At 35.3% G+C, this 18506-nt stretch overlaps 2 protein-coding genes across 2 annotated transcripts; one reads left to right on the top strand and one right to left on the bottom strand.

The window, feature by feature from the left end:
- The first annotated feature begins 993 nt into the window (after positions 1-993).
- On the top strand, positions 994-7415 carry LOC132274147 (cytochrome c oxidase subunit 6b-1-like). Its single transcript, XM_059775331.1, has 5 exons — positions 994-1162; positions 5904-6245; positions 6369-6451; positions 6569-6650; positions 6910-7415. Exons 1-5 carry the CDS (start codon positions 1121-1123, stop codon positions 6961-6963), a joined length of 603 nt encoding a protein of 200 aa, XP_059631314.1. The 5' UTR covers positions 994-1120; the 3' UTR covers positions 6964-7415.
- Positions 7416-8114: 699 nt separating this feature from the next.
- On the bottom strand, positions 8115-16981 carry LOC132274146 (thylakoid lumenal 29 kDa protein, chloroplastic). Its single transcript, XM_059775330.1, has 11 exons — positions 16796-16981; positions 16453-16548; positions 15591-15675; positions 15455-15489; positions 15191-15256; positions 15038-15078; positions 14459-14589; positions 13801-13907; positions 11351-11488; positions 8855-8989; positions 8115-8569 (listed from the first exon to the last, which is right to left on the bottom strand). Exons 1-11 carry the CDS (start codon positions 16895-16897, stop codon positions 8459-8461), a joined length of 1047 nt encoding a protein of 348 aa, XP_059631313.1. The 5' UTR covers positions 16898-16981; the 3' UTR covers positions 8115-8458.
- Between the last annotated feature and the right edge of the window lie 1525 nt (positions 16982-18506).

Below are 18506 nucleotides of genomic sequence, written 5' to 3'. Positions count from 1 at the left end.
AAAAAAAAAAATAGTATTAATATCTTATTGTGTTTGCTTGATTAATGAAAGAGAAGAAAAAAGGAAAAATGAGAGAACTTTGAAGGAAACAAAAATGATTTAATTGAAGAAATAGAATGTAATTATTGTTTTAGCAAAAAAAAAAGAGAAAAGATTAAAGAAATTTGAAAAGTAAAAGAAACTACAAAGAAAACAGTTAAGTGATAATTTTAATAAATGAAAATTTTAGAGATGCATAATATAAAATTTCTCTTATATATGAAAAATAAAAAATGAAACATATATGGGGGTGGGGCAATCCCGGGGCACATGTCCCGGCCCGGCCTCGAGCGTACATTAGCTCTGCCCTAAAAGGTTTGGAGGATTCGGACTCTATGACTTTCATTTTAAAAGGGAAGAAGCACGACTCAAACTTTGGTATTCTATCTAATTTTGAAAGAATAGCAAAATTAATGTTCATGAAACCCTTTAGTTTCTTTCTTGTCCTTCCATAATAATTATAATAAACATAAGGTGTCATTTTATCACTCTCATACAAAATTGATCCTCACGCAAAGAAAATATATATATATTAAAATTTTAAACATAAGGTGTCATTTTATCACTCTCATACAAAATTGGTCCTCACGCAGAGAAAATATATATATATTAAAATTTTAAACAAAAGTTGATAATGAACACCAAATGAACAAGTCATCAATCCAATTACTGACACTTGAAGTACATTAGTTGTAATAGGAATATTTAAAAAAATTGAAGACAACTAAAAATTTTTAAAGGAAAGGAAAAAAAAGAAAATCTTCTATTAATTTTCATTTTCATTTTCATTCCCCCTTTTTCCTTTTTCTTTTTCTTTTTTTTTTTTTTTTTTGGCCCCATCCCAATCATAAAACGTTATTCCTTGCTTTGCGGACTCCGAAGCGAAAACTGAAACGTGGCTAATTATGGTTGGTCACAGTTTTAGCCCTCCTCAACAGTCAACACTCACCTCTGCAGTAATTTCTGTGTAGTCACTGTATCTCTATATCTAAAACCTAACCATCTCTCTGATTCTCTGTCTCTCTCTTCCTCTTATCATTGGCAGCCTTGCGCAGCTGAAGCTTCGCTTTCAAAGCAATCCATGGCTGAAGTCGCTACCGGAAAAACCCTAACCTTAGCTGAGGTAAAAACAATTCTCTACACCTACCATTTCTTTACGCATTTTCTTGATCTGAAATGTTAGGTACATAATGCCAATTTGATCTAGATTAATTCAGCTTAACTCAACAGAGCTATCAATTTGATCTGTATTTTTTCTTCAATTCGCAAGTTCTGGCTTTCTTTCTCATTTTCAATGGTAGTTCATGTATCTCCTGTGAATTTACATCTAATCAAGCATCGATCTCAGTTCTTGTTGTTGTGTACTTTTTTTTTTTTTTTTAATAAAATAAAATAAAATAAAATGAAACAGTAGAGAAATATCCAGCTGGTAAAATGAGGAATCTGTGAGGGATTGATTGTGAAGTGTTTGATGATACGAGCTATGTGGGTATAAAGAAAGTTTGTGTGGGAAAATTCCATTGTTATAATAATGATCCGGTTTTGTCGTAGGAGAGATTTATTCAAATTGTCTTAAATGGATGTGTCGTAAACTAATTTGCTCTTGTGAAATATAGGAAGAATCCTCAATGATGAGGCCACAATTGAACTTGAAATGAATTTTGGTCAAGATGACATGACATTATTGAACGTTTTCTTACTCGTTTGGGATACATTCCTTTTAGTTTCTGTAAATCAAAACTATTCCTTTTGGTTGCCCTCCACACACACACACAATGACACAAAAGTGCCGTAACATTTAGAAAAGGAGTCTCTATTTTTTATTATCATTAGTTTTTATAAATAGCTAAGTATACTCACATGCACATGCCCCTGGCGGGGCTTCACAGTCACACACACATGCCCCTGGCGGGGCTTGAATCCTCAACCATAGGGACGTGGAGGACAGAACAGTCATTGAGTGGTGACAATTGTGGATGATCTAAACAATGCCATATAACAATCAATTAAAATCCATTTGCAACCATTCTTGATGTAATTTTTTGACTTTGTAAAGTAGAAGGTGCATGTGCTGCATATCAACACGAGTCTTTAACTGTCATATACCAATTTTTCATTAAAAATCTAAAGTAATGAGTCTTTAGGAAATACAAAAAATATATTTAAATTATTCTCATCTATGTGAAATGTATTCCCTTATCAAAATGTATAAACATACAAGTTTTAACAAAAGATTGAATTACTTGTTCAAACATCTAATTTTATATAAAACTTGCCTAAAAATGTGATATGAGATCATCAGTTATTAATTTAGAAAAAAAAATAAAAAATCAACTTAAAGTCATTAGCTAATATCAGTGTCAATATTTGTTCCCATCCAACGTGTAGAATTGTAAATCCTATCAGTTTTTGTTCAAATTTGTTGTTGTTATTATTATTATTATTATTTTTTATAAGTAATTTTCTTTGTTGTATCATCATCATCTTCCTTGCCCTTTTATATCCCATATGAATAGGGATGTTAAATTTGTCATTGCGCAATGAAATTGCCTGAAATACAATCGTACTTGTTTTGCAAACTTAGCCTATCTCACAATTGACCTATTTGTACCAGTGGGCTTACAATTGGAAGTTGCTTTGTAATTAAGTATGCATAAGTATTTATATATTGTTAACTGGATCTAACTATAAAATGTATAGATTCTCTTGGGCTATATGGATTGGAACATACATAGCTTGTTTTGTTATATCTAGAAGAGTGAAGTGCAAACATTTGAGAATAGAGTGAAATTCAAATATTTGAGTATGTGGGGCATCTTGCGGTTAAGGTGAAATTTTAGAGTTGGTTCTTATTTGTCTGATATTGTTATCTCATGAGTTGTTGTTGCTTTGCTTTTTGGGTTTTAAAATTGGGTTATGTTTACGCTATTTATCCCCGATAAAATTTGTTTTTATTTTTTTTTATTTTTTGTATCAGAAAAACGATCTCAACATAACACACCCTTAATTATACACATGGTTTTTATTGCAAATCCAGCTAACCAACAACGGTCTGACTTTGTCATGTATGCTATTTGCACAAGAAAAAAGGCCGGATTTAAAAATCACAGAATGATCACAGCAAATAGTAAACCTTGGTATTGCTCTGGGATTTAATGTGCTTTTTATATCAATTTGTTGAAATGTTGAAATAACAATTTATTACGAGCAAGCTGCAAATGTTGAAATACCTTGCATGTCAGCACACACGATAAGGTAGAAACCTGAAGATTTAAGCTCTATGGATTTTGTTTTAATCCCACTTTAGGTCCGCCTCAAGGCATAAAATCTACCTGATCATTTTGCTTCAGATGGATAACAAGAAGAAGGTGGCTCTCAAATTGAAGAGAAGACTTTTAAGCTTGGTTTAGGTAGAATCTCCAATAGACTTCATTAAGTACATTAGTTGGAACCTTATTTGAAGCCATGGTTAGTGTATACTCCGTATAATATATGTTTAAGAATGTTTTATCAGATCAATGTTGACTCTAAACAAGTTGATGTAAAAAGTAAATTAAATCACAAATCAATACCTAGGTTTACTATTTCTTATGATTGTTATGTGATTTACAAACGCGGCCTTTTTCTTGTGCACGTATCATGACAAAGACAGATTGCTGTTTGTGAGTGAGTTGGATTTGCAGTAAAAACCATGCATAATACTTGTATGTTAAAGTCAGACTATATATATATATATATTTTTTGTAATGTTGTGAACGTTTTGTGATAAATAAACAAATTTTATCAAGGAGAAATAGCGTAAAAATGGGAATAATTGAAGTTTGACCACGTAAACCAAAGAAACAACTTCCCTCCAAAATGTTAAAACCAAAAAAACCCCAAAATAACTATTAGTTATGAGATAACAATCAGATAAAGAAGATGCAACTCTAAAACTGGTTACAAATTCCAGAAAAACAAGAATCTTACAAAAGAAAGTTTCAGCTTATCCGCAGAAGGCCTCACATCCTCAAATGTTTGTAGCGCTGGAGTTTCTTATCTATCACAAATCTATGCATTTTATAATTAGATTCGACTTGAAGTACATCTATTACTAATAATAAACACGTACTTAATTAAATATACATACTTAATTACAAGTCACTTAAGCAAAAGCAACTTCCAATGGTATGTCAGAGATAGCCCAACAACTGAGAGTAAGCATGACTATTTCAGGTAATTTTATTTGAGTAATGATGACTAATGACAAATTTAACATCCCTATTCTTATGGGGTGGAAAAGGCAAGAATGATGATGATAATGGTAACAAGATTTCAGCATAACACCTGTAGGTACAATTCTACACCCATGTGGTTTGATGGAAACAAATAATCTCATATCACATTTTTAATTTGGAAAGGGAGGGAGAGAAATTGATAAAAGGCAAGTCATAGCCATTAGTTTCATGTAAAGTTAGATGTTTGAACAAGTGATTCGGAAATTTCTCCGAACTTTTATGTCTATACATTTTGATAAGGGAATACTTATTTCACAGAAATGAGAATAGTTTAAATTTATTTATTTTTATTTCCTAAAGCTAAAGTCTCATTACTTTTGTTTTTTTAATGAAAAAATGGTATCAGGAAGTTTCAGATTTGCATGCTCGTGTTCATGTGTAGCACACATAGCTACTACTTTACAAAGTCCAAATATTACATCAAGAATGGTTGCACATGGATCTTAATTGACTGTTACAAAGTCCAAAATAGTTAACCCAACATCACCATCCATACCACCCAAATCCACCACCATCCCATTCTTTTTCACTTTCTCTCCACATCCTATGTACCATTGCCAGCATACACCAAACCTCAATTTTCTTTTATTTCTCTTGCTTTCTCTACAATCTCCCATCTCATGTTCTTTATCTAAAACACTACATTCATAAAATTCATTTGCGAGCTTGAATAGCGATATTGTTCTTGTGTACGTGGATGTTGTGAGTTTATATAATGATTAGTCAAGAGTTAAACATGCAAACATATTTATGGCTATGAGCTTCTTTGTTCACATCTTAGCCTTCTCAACCACTTTTCTCAGAACAAATGATGAACTCTATATAAGCTACAACAATTGATAACTGAGTTCTCTTCTGACCACATAAAAGCAATCAGATTCTAGGGGAAGAAAAATAAAAAGAAAGAACAAAAAACAATCATATTACAATAGATTAAAGCTTCCAACTTATAATTCATGCCATTACAACCCTAGCGCACCGTGCCACAGTTATTTTCTGTGCTTCAAATATTTTAATGTCAATTAGTTTGTTTTTCCTTGGTCATATTATATAAACAACCCTAACACCCCACTTCACCTCCAGGATCCTCACATAAAATTCTCCTTCATTTTGACACACTTCTGTGGAATCGATTATGTGGAGTGTGAGAATATATGGACTCTGTTTCTCTTAGAGCCTGTTTGGAATGTGTTATGATATTGTTTTTCTGATATTGGTCTTCAAATTTGGGTCCATATCATGTTTGGGACTGCTGATATTGGTTTGGAATAGTTCATAACATATCAGATTTTTTCGCCCAAACTCATATCACCAAATTGGTGATATTGTGTGTTTTAGTATTGTAGCGGAGGAACTAAAGCAAATTTCCAAATTTCCCAAAATAAATTTTCATTACCAAACATAGTTCCGATTTCTACCCAAAACACTCATACAATGAAACGGTTTTTTGGCATTGACTAAAAAAACACCTAAAACATATCGCATACCAAACAGGGCCTTAGCATGCTCAATGATATCTTCTTTGCGTGACATAGTAGTTTTGGCAGCTCATTGTAAAAACTTTTTATTTGATGCTTTGGCATGCAGCAATATCTATTGAAGGAGAAAGAAGAGAAACTGGATACGGGTACAAAACCTGTGGAAGAGGTTGAGGTTAAAAACCCTGTAAATGCTGCTTCAGAGGAAGTTGTCACTCTGAAAACTGAGGAAATCCCTGTTGCTGTTGAAAGTACTGAAGTTGCTGCTGCTTCTGCTGAGGAAAGCAGTGAAGCCTCCAATGCTGCTGCTGGAGAAGGCATTGAATCTACTCCTGAGGCCGATGAAGGTGTCAGTGAAACTGTTCCAGCTGCTGTTGAAGAAAGCAGTGACAGCACTGAACAGGAAGACTCAGGTGACCAAGAACCTGCTGAACAGACACCAGAGATCAAGGTTAGCTTGACTAGACCATCGATATTTGAGGCTCTTTAATGGTTGCCTTCCTGCATAATACTTGTTTTACTTCATTTTCTTATATTTCATTCTTTTGCTTATGTGCAATGATTTGGTTACCAGCTTGAGACAGCACCAGCAGATTTCCGTTTCCCAACTACCAATCAATCCAGGCATTGCTTTACCCGATACATTGAGTATCACCGGTGAGTCATCTAGTCGCACCTCCGCTATTTTTATTTGTTTCTTAAACTCCCTTTGTTCTCAAACCAATTTGGCACGGTACTTTTTCTGACATTTCTTAAATGGATTGATCTTTTCAGGTGTGTAGCTGCAAAGGGGGACAGTGCTCCTGAATGTGATAAGTTCGCAAAATATTATCGTTCTCTTTGCCCTGGTGAATGGGTAAATACCTTATTCTGGTTTTGCATGTCCTCACAACTTCACTGTTTATTTTGAGATTTGTTTTAGTTTTATTGAGACGCGACTTCAAGATGACCTACATTGAACTTCTGCTGTTCCACAGCTCTTTATATATCTAAAATGCTAAACTAATCAAATTAGGTGCCTTGTAAACCGTTGTATATGTTGTTTTATTCCTTCTGCTGGATTCGTTATGGTTAGTAACTTAAAGTTGATTGTATCATATTGCTTTTGGATGCAGGTAGATAGGTGGAACGAGCAAAGGGAGAATGGTACTTTTCCTGGCCCTTTGTAGATGGGTCCTGCCATTATAGTTCGATTTGCTTCTTGATGACCTGATGAATTTGTTGAAATGACAATGGGATTCCCCCATGGGTAATCTTATATTCAGAAGAGTTAATAAAAAAATTCGGCTTGTGTCTACAACAAAGTTGTTCCTAGTCATCACTTTTGATGGAACTAGGGAACTTTCTTTCCAGAATTTTTAACACTTTTGGCTGGTTTGTAACAGTAACAGGTAACCAGTGGCCTGCCTTTTTTTAACGGTGCGTAATAAAGGTTACTGCTGTTTTGTGTTTCCCATTTGATTAAAATTGATGCCTCATTTGATTAGAATTGATGTCTTTCTCAAGACATCATGTGAGGATGAGTATCTCTGTCCCTTGGGTTTTGTTTGGTTCAGTTGTTGGAATAAGAGAATAGTTTTCAGAAACTATATTGAATATTTGAACTGTTTTCTGTCTATTATATCTGAAAGCAAAAAACTATTTGCTGGCTGATTCTTTATTATTAGTCATCTGATGGGAAGGAATTGTTCGGATATTTCAAGCTAGGAGATTATTTAGTCTGAATTGTTTAAATCTTTCTTTTGTCATTCACCTTTAAATGTTGCATCAGTTAGGGCATGTTTGGCAACTGTTTCTGTTTTGTGTTTTTGTTGCCAAACCATTGAAAAAACATAAATAAGTAGCAAAAGCATATTTGATAACATTTGTTATGTTTTGCATGGTACCGCATCTGATTTAGAAAAAAAAGAGAGGCCCCAAACTAAAAGCAATAAAAGATGTTCTCACTTGTTCTTGTTAATGTAGCTAAACCAGTGTAACAATTATTTTTATTATAAGTTAATATAATGTAAATACTGTTTTCCCTTACAATCGTCCAAATGTATATATCACAATGTGCACCAAATTGTTTTCTGCTTCAGAATAAATCACAGCGCAACAAAATCAATCATTCTTTTTAAACACGAAACAGAATCGGTTGCCAAATGGACCCGTTTTGTTCAAAATTTCAAATGATGCTCCCATCTTCCTGTAGAAAATGAAGTTTTCAGCCGATGGTTCAGGATGCAAAAGTTACGGCTCCCAACTGATGGACTATACTGTCTTCACAAGTTGGAAGATTTTCCCTTTTATACAGTCAGAAAAGGAAGTTTGACGAAGATTTTGATGCAAAGCTTCATAATAATATAAAGAAATTCTTGAAAAACGTACAACTCTTCAGTTACACAAAAGGGTGGTTCTAATAGTGATTTCCTTTTTCTTTTTGATAAAACAAACCCAAGATTATATTGATTACAACATGAAATAATAATAATCATTCAACTATAGTGACTTGTTGAGTTACCCGCGCTATCTGAAAATTTAAACGAAATTCTGCTGTAGTTCTTGTATGTAATGTTGAATGACTCTCTATAAACTTGGATGGAAGCCACGGATCCTTCTTATTCTCATGACAATTGGATGCTCACCATAGCTGCTTCGTTCCGAAAACCATTTGCTTTGTTTCTATAATTTGAGCTTGCCAAAATCAACTTTTTGAACAGGATATGTATACGCCTCATAATTGATTTGTTGGCCCAAACTACTTAATTTTGTCAGAGCGGTTATCAGGTCAACCTGAAAACAATCCAATTTCATACTTTTGTTATACAACATAGCATCTCAGATAAACATTCATATATAGAATTCAACAGCAAATCCTGGTAGAAAATCTGGTTCTACCTATACCAAAATTGGGTAAAAGAGAGTGAAAAGTAACGGAAGTTTCTTTTTCTTCGATTGATCTGACAAACAATTCTCTTTTAGTTCTCATTAGGACCAAATTTTCTATTTAACTTCATTTTCATTCTTGAGAGGAGAAAAGTGAAGTCGAAAGGAGAAAAGAGAGATTATGAAATTAACCTCATAGTCAGTCGCTGACACTGTTTCTCGGCTACGTTGGTACTTCTGAACCCATGGAGCAACATCTTTATCTGCGGCCAATAAGGTTTCAGTGGCTATCTGATCGGGACCCAAGAATGCAGACATAACAGCTAGCTGGCCAGCCGAAAAGAAAAGCAAAGAACTGGGTTAGTGAACATTTTTTAACCAGTCTAATAACAAATAAGTTATCTGTAAAGTTGTAAATGGTGAGAAAAGTGTGAATAGTGTGTGAACATGAAGTACATCCATGAAGGAATTGACATGATCCTCGACGGACACAATTCAAACACATACAACGTAAGATCGGTTTGGATGTGCATAAATAAAAAGAAGCAAAATAGGAAGAGCTAAGTTGGTGTAAATTGGAGTAAAAAAGATTGGGAAAGGAAAGCTCATATAATTAGTAACATTTAAGAAAGCTGCTGTTTCATTGCAACCGTAGTTTTTACCAAGTGGGCTGACCAATGTTGGAAATTATGTTCCTGTTGATGACGTCGCAGTTCAAAGTTGAACAGATGGTAATATTTATTACTATTGCTCAAAAGTATAAAATCCCAATCATCTAGGAACAAACAAATTCTATTAAGTCATTGTTAGAATAACATTTGTACGTTGACAAATTACATTTGAACTTATATTTATATGAAAGGGTATGTGAATAGAATGTAATGCGAGTCTTGTGGGTATGAAACCTTGCCGGCAACCTTGCCAATGAAATTTAGTTCAAAATGAGTATTGAAGTATGGAGATGGAAGCTATATCAAAATATTTCAACAACGTGCCCCATGATGGTCAATCACACTTAGAAAAAGGTAAGTGAAACCTTAGAGAACTTAGCAAATACGTTGATAAAGACTTAGATAGTGTGGACCACCTTTGAACTAGGTTTTGAACTTGGTTTAACATAGATAAAAATCATATATTTGATCTAGCAAACTTCAAAAAGGTTTAAAATGTCTTTAGGAGTGAAAATATGTTTTGAAAACCTAAAAATAATGATTTGAGTGGAACTGAACCAATACTCACATACGTGGTTGTATTTACTCCAATCTGACCTCTTTCTTTGTCCTTTTGGGGTCATAACTCATTCCATACTTAAAATTTTGTTTCGAAATTTATGTAGTTGAAAGTTAGGCTCGATAAGCTTTCCAACGATATATTACATGCTCAATTTTGAGTTTGTTGCACTATTCGACAAAGCCCGGAAAGCTAGGTCTTATGCGCAGTCTTTGGAAAATTTTCAGAGCGAAGTTGTACAGGTCCAACTTAGCCCAGCATGGACTTATACTGTTCTAACTCTCCTTGCATTCGTCCAACTTGCTCAGAGTCGGTTTTAACGCGTCTTTGATGAGATTCAAGTCCAGATTAGGTGTGAATTTAATCAAAACACATCCAAAACATGCCTAATTGAATTCTAATCATTCTAAGACTTGATAAAGGTTTCTAAAGCTCGTATAAAGGAGTTTATGTTTTACATAGAAAATAGAGAACATACATTAGAGTAGAGAAGGGAGATATTGAATAAATTCGTAGTTTTCTTCAAAGTTTGGCTTTGATTAAAGACCATTCATGCAACTTTTTGATTGAATTGAGAGCGCAGAGCTTCATCGATTTCAACATATTAACCTTGAATCAAACAATTCTTTGCACACACTTGTAGAAGAGCATAGGCATTTGATCAGTAAGAGAAGTGAATCATCATGAGGTGATTGAGTTGGTATGGATCAGTGTTGCTGGAGATTTCGAAGGCACTAGAGTCGGAGGAGACTAAGCATCAAAGGTAAATCAATGGTAGGTGATTCCGAAGGCACATGAATAGACAACTCACAGAGAGTAGCTCCTAAGGTACTGGAACTTGTACTCTTTCTAAAAACTAGTGGATTCATTCACCCGAGACAGCATAATCTCCGTAATTTTTCCTTGCTAACGTTTTTCACATGAAAGATCTCTCTCTTTTTTTTTTACTTTAATGCTTTCATTGCATGTGTGTGATTGATTGATTGGACTAAAGTATAAACTTGGTAATAATACCAGTTAGAATCAATCAAAAGAATAAATACTCATTAATTTCCCCCTCTAGGTCTCATAAGCTTCTGCTGACATTACGGTCAGAGCTTAGATCTGGAATCATTATTTCCTTCAACATTATGTTTTCAGTACCAAGCACCCCTATTACTTCAAGGCAATTTTCTTATGACCTTGCAATCCAAGTTTATGTTTATGTTTATTTTTATCCAATAGAAGTTGGGACCACTGTGAAGTTTGGGGAAATATTACTATTGTCAAGCTAAGCTTAAGCTTCTTTTCTGTATTATTGCTACCAGTGCAACTATTGACCCTTGTTTGACATATCTAACGGCAATGGTGCCATTCTGGGATATGCCGAAAGTAGTGATATGGTTTGTAATCTAAAATTCTGGTGTACTAAGAAAGTTCTATATTAAACAAGGCCCTGAATAATTGAACAAAAGTTACCTGGCGGGGACCGAGGCCAACAGCAGAGAATTTATCTTTCATTTCCTGAACACTCGCTTTCTCCCATTGGGGAACCCTCCCCTCTGGATCAGGCTCTTGTGTATCTGACCTCCCAAATTGCCTATCAAACAAGCCCCACTGTAGATGCATAGGCACAAAAGTAATTGCATGCATTATAAGCACAACTTCATTAACATTTTTAGATAAAAGACAACATTATAAATGGCTCAACCAACAGATTCAGAATGAGTATACGAAAGAGCTCATTATTGGCATAACTAATTCATCACTTTAAACAGAACCGACTGCAAAAAATTTATTATTGAAAAAGAACAGCTGAACATCAAAGGCCAACATTATAACTACTTCCTAAGTGATAATAACAATAATAATAATAAATAAATAAATAAATAAACATTTTGCTGTTAGGACATCATGCGTTAGTTCTAAAAAAGTTTGTCATAAGACCGCCCTCCTAAAGAGGAGGTTGAGGGTTCAAGTCCTGAAAAAGGAGAAACTGTGTGTATGTGTGTATCTTACCTATCCAAAAAGAAAACAAGAGGGTAAAGTCATAAGATGATTCATTAGTTTTCAAGCCAAGTGAATATATATATATATATATATATAGTGTGGGTAATATTTTTTTTTTTTGATAAGTTTATATAGTGTGGGTAATATGAAGTTATGAACCCCATTGTACATGTGGCATCTAAATAATAGATAGCTTAATTACCACATAATCAACTTATTTAAGGTCACTAGTTTGGTAGATAAAGCCAATGATCAATTTTGCTACCATGACACCTCGAGGTTTTACTTATTTACATTATTTATGCTAAACAAAGATCATTAAAAGTTAATATCAACAAACTTTGGCCAAGTTAGAATAATCAGGTACACTTGTTGATCTCAAGGTTAAGCTGTTAAGGTGATCAAAGTTCCTTTCTCCAAGAATCTCATCTCAAAGTTGTCTCCTCGAAGAAAAACCTGGTCACTCCATATAGGTTTGGACAGATATTGGTGACGTTTCTCAACGTACACAGTCTCTCCAAAGGGATCCCTCCAAGTACATTTAACACAATGATTTCTTTTCCATAGCTAAGCCTCGTGGGAAAACCTATTTCCCACAAATAAGCCTCGTCTCACTTGAATCTCTCCTGGAATTTCAAAGACAACATAAATGCATCCTAGTGTACATCGTATACAGCTCAAGTTGGAAGCAGGACTTTAGAGGGCATACGACACTCGATCCGCAGTTGACTCATCATAGCCCACCTCAAAGTACATGAATATGGCACAACCGCACAGCTCTGGATGGTTGACTCATCATAGCCTACTTCAAGGTATGCAGAGATGACACAGCCCATTGAGCAATAAGAGGATTTGTGGCTTGGTGACTGGATTGGGAAATCATCAAAATAATCTTATTTTGAAGTACAACTTACTTTGACCTGACTCTAGGAGAGAGAGACCATACATAACTTATGTCCAGAAGACATGGCTAAGACACAGACATACCATATCGACTATATGAAGTCACTGCATGGGGTTACCCCTCTAAATACGTGAAGGAACCCTACTACACCGTGGTCTAGCTTAAAGGCGAGGTTTGATACTTTGGCCACTGCTGTAGCTGAATTGCCAACTCTAAAGACAAAATTCTTCTTCCGACTTCGTCTTAAGTGGACAACTTCAGTGCACATGGAAGCATCCGATTCTTTCAAAGGAGGGGCAAGCATTACTTAACAATAAAAAAATTAAAATAAAAAAGGAGGGGCAAGCATTAATGACCAGTTCAGACTGCCAATCCTGACCATCCAATAAGCCAAGACATTGGGCCATATCTGATAAGCACAAAAGCTGAGTTGACACAGGAATATTTCTTGTTTGCTTCTTCATTCTTTACATGATGTCTAATAGACTATAGCCATTTGTATCCCCTACGTTATCAAAGTGATATAAATAACCAAACAATCACGCAATAACACACTCCTTGATGGCAGATACTGCCTTTTGAATCCAAAGGAATATATAAAGCTTGCCAATAAATCAACTAATTGGTATTTGATAATTTGCAATGGCAAAAAGTTCACCAATTCAATTCCCTGTATACTTGAGTGAGCCAAAGCTTGGTACCAGTTATAACACTGAAAATACATGTTGAATCATGATTGAGAGCATAAAGCTGATGGTGGAAGAGAGGGGAGCGATTTCTTCAAGGCGAGTAAATTTGAGAAGACGAGTCTATGCTGGGTAGTTGTAAAATTTCATAGAGATATTGAAATCAACTAATTTAGAGCATGAAGCTGATGGTGGGGGAAGGAGGAGGATCTCTCGTCAAGGTGACCAAATTTGAATAGATGAACCTACCCATATGAATAATATGTAGTCTGTGATGTAAGACTGATGCTGTGAATAACTGTATAACACAGCACAATAAGAGGAACTACCTGCCCATTTGAACCATATGCACTGTATAATAAGCTTCCTTTTTCTTCATTCCCACCACATTTGCGAATGGCAGCAGCTAGAAAATTAGCCTTTAAGCCACTTTGTGCTGCATTCACAAAAAAGAAAAAAAAAGTCAGCATCTAAAATGAAGCTGCTACTTCTTCATGGCACTTAAACAAAGTCATCTTAGATTTTTTACAAAATAATTTGTTGGTGTTGACTTCATTTTACATGAAGAACTGATGCTCTCAAAAATGCTATGAAGTTGACATTCAATCATGACATTGCTATATGATTGAGTCCTCATTAGCCATCAGCATTTGGTAAGACAGTAAGACCTTTATCAAAGTCTCTACCGAAAAAAAAAGTACGCAAAATAGAGAAGGTTGTTGCAAAGATTTTATTTGAGAATAGATCAAAAAGTGGTGACAATAAACTCATCAATCAGGAATTACTGAAAAACCACCTCTTAAAGAAGCCATTGCATACAATTATTCATGTCAACCAATTAAATCAAGGCATAGTTATCTGCCATAGATTCGTTGGTAAAACCTATAGCTTATAAACACACAGTGTACTGAAGTACAGTACCAAATTTGCAGTCTAGAGTATGTAGTGGTGAACTGGTCAAACTTGGTGACATTTGACATGCCTAACCTGCAAATTGAATGAGATCTGAAAATGAGATGGGTCCACCCTTGGAATATGAATCTACTTCCTTCTTTACTTCTTCCAATAGACTCATAGCTGCAGAGAGCCCCTTATTTTCTGGTCTGCTCATCTCTGAGCTTCAAGCAAGAAAAATTATGGAGAAGGAGAAAATCATTGTGATGTTTGAGAAATGAACAATAAAAGGAAAACTTAAATTATAAAGAAAAGAAACTAGCCATCGATTAACCAAAACTTCAAAGCAAAATTGGCAATTCATTTCAATTTTTTCCCACCCACATTTTTTGAGTCCAAGGTGCTACGGTCCTTGACAAGAACCATCACATATTGATATTTAAAGATGCTGAAAGCTAGCATAAACAAACATCTTAAAATGTCAAATATGAATCGATTTACGCAGGGAGTTTAGTTATCAAAGAGCATTTTTTTCCTGATTACTCAGTGAAATATTATATGCATATCTGACTTTAAGCTTGTATAAGTATTCACCCGATTTCAATTAAAGATGCTTTGCTTCATTTGTTAAATACTTCTCTTATCTAAACTAATGCTATATGTAACAAATACCTGAACCGTATTGATCCATTTGGGCCCCCGGATTTAGTAGCCTACAAACTTAACCAAAATCACATCAATTTTTTGCTTTACATAAAATTTTATAAAAAATGGAGAGTTCTAGTGTCCGCATGAAGCTTTAAATGGTAAGGCTTTCTATCTGACCTTATCATAAGTCATCACATCATTTAGGGCTAAAGTTAGTATGGATGGGATGAGATCCGGATTTCCCTGAAATAAAATAATAACATAGCAGGTTGAAACTTTGAGGAACTTAATGCAAATCTATAATTGGGTTCTAAACATGTGATTTATTAAAAAGCAAAAAAAAGTGTTCTAAACATGTGATTTATTAAAAAGCAAAAAAAAAGTGTTCTAAACATGTGATACACCAAGACTGAAGTCGTCAAGAATGATATTGGGATATACCTTTAGAGCTGTGTAAAGGGTCCCCTTGATACTTGCTGTGAAAAAAGTACGTAAATTTATTTCAGTTGATGCCAAAAAGAGTTTACAACAACAACAACACACACACACACACAATCGAAGTGTTTAGAGGGCTTACACTGAAATTCGGAACGCTGTCTGCGTTGTATCAAATCAGCAGCATTAGCCACTTGAACGAATGAGCCAGAGCTTGTCAATATTTCCTATGGAAAAATAACAGCTGGTACTCATCACCACACCATCCTAATTCGTGGAAGTATATACTTTTCTAGATATGCATCTAACACAAAACATGTGCTCTTATTTTTGGAATTAATACCAGCCAGGCATTCATTAATGTTTAGTAAGTAATCGCCAGGGCAATGGGCATTGAGCCCAGGTCTGTATATAGTATATGTTAGACACAGGATTTCAAAACTTAGGAAATTAATATATCTGATGAATCCACTCAAGAAAACCAACCACTAAAAATTCATGGCGTGGCATTTGATTTTCAACTGTACTACCTAATTCAGATATTACATCTGTCTAAATGGTCCGACACAGAAGGTATCTTCTTCTTCTTCTTTTTTTACCTTGGCAAGAAACTCACACACCTACTTTGCCCCTATGGGACTTGAACCCTCGACCTTCTACATTGGAAAGTAGTCTACATCCCTTGGTTACTAGAAGGTACTTCACCAGTTCATTTGTGCCACAGATGTACTTAAGGCAGTTTTGCAATTCATAGTAGAAATCTTTGCATCATTTTTGAATACATTGAATGATATAATAAGATAAATGTAGATGTCTACTTGAAATTATGGAGACCTACTTGCCAAAATAAGTTTTTCAAGTTGCATTGAGCAATATAAATTCAATTAATTGTTGAGTTCCACTAATCTCTGTTTCAAGGATCTTCATCACTTCACCATCTTCCTCTTTGCACTTAAAAAAATAAAAAATAAAAAATAAAAAGTAAAATAATGGAATAGACTTACCATGCCAACAGTAGCGCCAAAACATTTGAGAACGTCCCTTCGACCAAATCGATCCTCATTAGTAGTGTCAGCTTCAATCTTACAACTAATTGTGCACTGATTTAACACAGAAATCACATTGAATGTAGAATTTGTTAGTGACCCATATTTGGTAATTATATCCAAAAAGAGTTGGTTGATAGATGAACCAAAAGTAATTCAGAATATAAACATTCATACACACAAATACACACACACATATATACATACACACACACATTTAAAAAAGCGGGGGGGGGGGGGGGGGGGGGGGGGGGGGGGGGGGGCACAGAGAGAGAGAGAGAGAGAGAGAGAGCAAACTTACAGCATGATTGGGGTACCTGGAGGCAGCATTGGTGGGAGAGGGGAGAGGAGCAGCTAGTGGAAGCAAAGAAGAAACAGTTGAAAGATAAGAGACCGTCGTCATTTCCTACTGTGTGTGAATTTCAAATGTGGGAGAGAAGATAGGTAAATGACTGAATGGTGTGGGTTGAGAGAGTCGAGACTATAAGAGGATTATTATCATTTCACGTGTGGAGTATGGGGAGTGAGTTGGAGACATGTGTTATGAGTGAGTTGGTGACATGTGTTACCCTATAAATGATCTGTTTCCAAAGTTTTTAGGTCCCACCAATCGCATTCCTCAATTTCTTTCTACAACAGATGTCTGCGTCGTACCGACAAAAAATAGATTGTCAAGAAAATTAAAAAAAAAAAATTAACATGGTCAAATCTGGCCCAGAATTACAGAATTTTGACTTACAGAGAAGTAAAATAATATGAACTGATGTAAAAGGAAATTTGGATATATTTTTTTTTAGAAAACAGGAATCCTTTTATATTCTCTGGAACTCACCCTCACATTGAAGGACAAATCTCATCCGTGATTGGCATTGGTCTTGGCACACTCCCAGTCAAGTACTTGGAGTTCCGCTTATCTCCGCAAACCTAAAGGCACAGCATTGCAGTATTCTTATAGAGAAGATCACCAATAGAATCACACATTGATCTGCTAGGTCTCTCTCCCATGCAAGAAGACTTCGGCTCATTAAAGCAGTCTTGGTGTCAACACAAATCTACTGGTCAAGCTTATTCATCCTCCCAAAGGCAGTCATCAATGAGCTCAACCAAATATTTAGATCATTCCTTTAGTCAGGTCCAAAGATGAAGTCAAGTGGAGCTAAAGTAGCTTGGGGAATGGTATGTAAACCTAAGAAGGAAGGTGGCCTAGGCATACCAAACTTAGAGCTCACCAATAAAGCTGCTATCCTGAAGTATATTTGGGATTTACAAACAGATGATAACAACAAGCTGTGGATCACTTGGTGTAACACACACCTCATTAAGTCAAGGAATTTTTGGACTCTCAAGATCCCTTAACCTTGCTCTTGGAGCTGGAGGAAGATTCTACAGCTCAGGCATCCAGCAAAGCTTCTCATCCAACACAGAATTGGTAATGGATTAGCTACTGCCTTTTAGTGGGACAATTGGATCTCTGGAGGCCCTCTCAGCACAAGATATCCACTTACAACCTTCACTGATGCTGGATTCAATGATACAGTTACAGTCAACACCTTCATCTTGGTACTTTCCCATTAGCCTCACAAATGCCATCCCAGAGTTACTATCACTTCCCCCTCCATGTCCCTCAAGAAATGATAAAAAAAACTTTGGATTGCATCACCAAATGGCACTTATAACCTCAAACACACTACAAGTCATCTAGCAGAGCATTCTCCTGAAGTTCATTGGTACAATTTAGTGTGGAGATCTCCATCAATACCCAGGATGAAATTCATCCTATGGCTAGCAGTCCAATTCAGACTTCCAACTCTTGATTGCAAATCAATGTCCCGCCATGAAAATATATATGCTCTCTGCGAAAGCCACCTAGAATCACACCAATATTTATTCTTCAACTACAGTTTCATCTCCCCAATATGGCGATTCATCAAATCCAAATGCAGATTCAGCACTACAATCAGGAATTGGGAGGACCTTATCCTTTCCATAAGCACCCTTTGGAAAAGGGATTC

The sequence above is a fragment of the Cornus florida genome, unplaced genomic scaffold, assembly GCF_030987335.1.
Source record: "Cornus florida cultivar Cherokee Brave unplaced genomic scaffold, ASM3098733v1 CherokeeBrave_3.0.0_Hap2_Chr09, whole genome shotgun sequence".
NCBI lineage: Eukaryota > Viridiplantae > Streptophyta > Magnoliopsida > Cornales > Cornaceae > Cornus > Cornus florida.
This window is presented reverse-complemented; position numbering and strand designations above follow the sequence as displayed.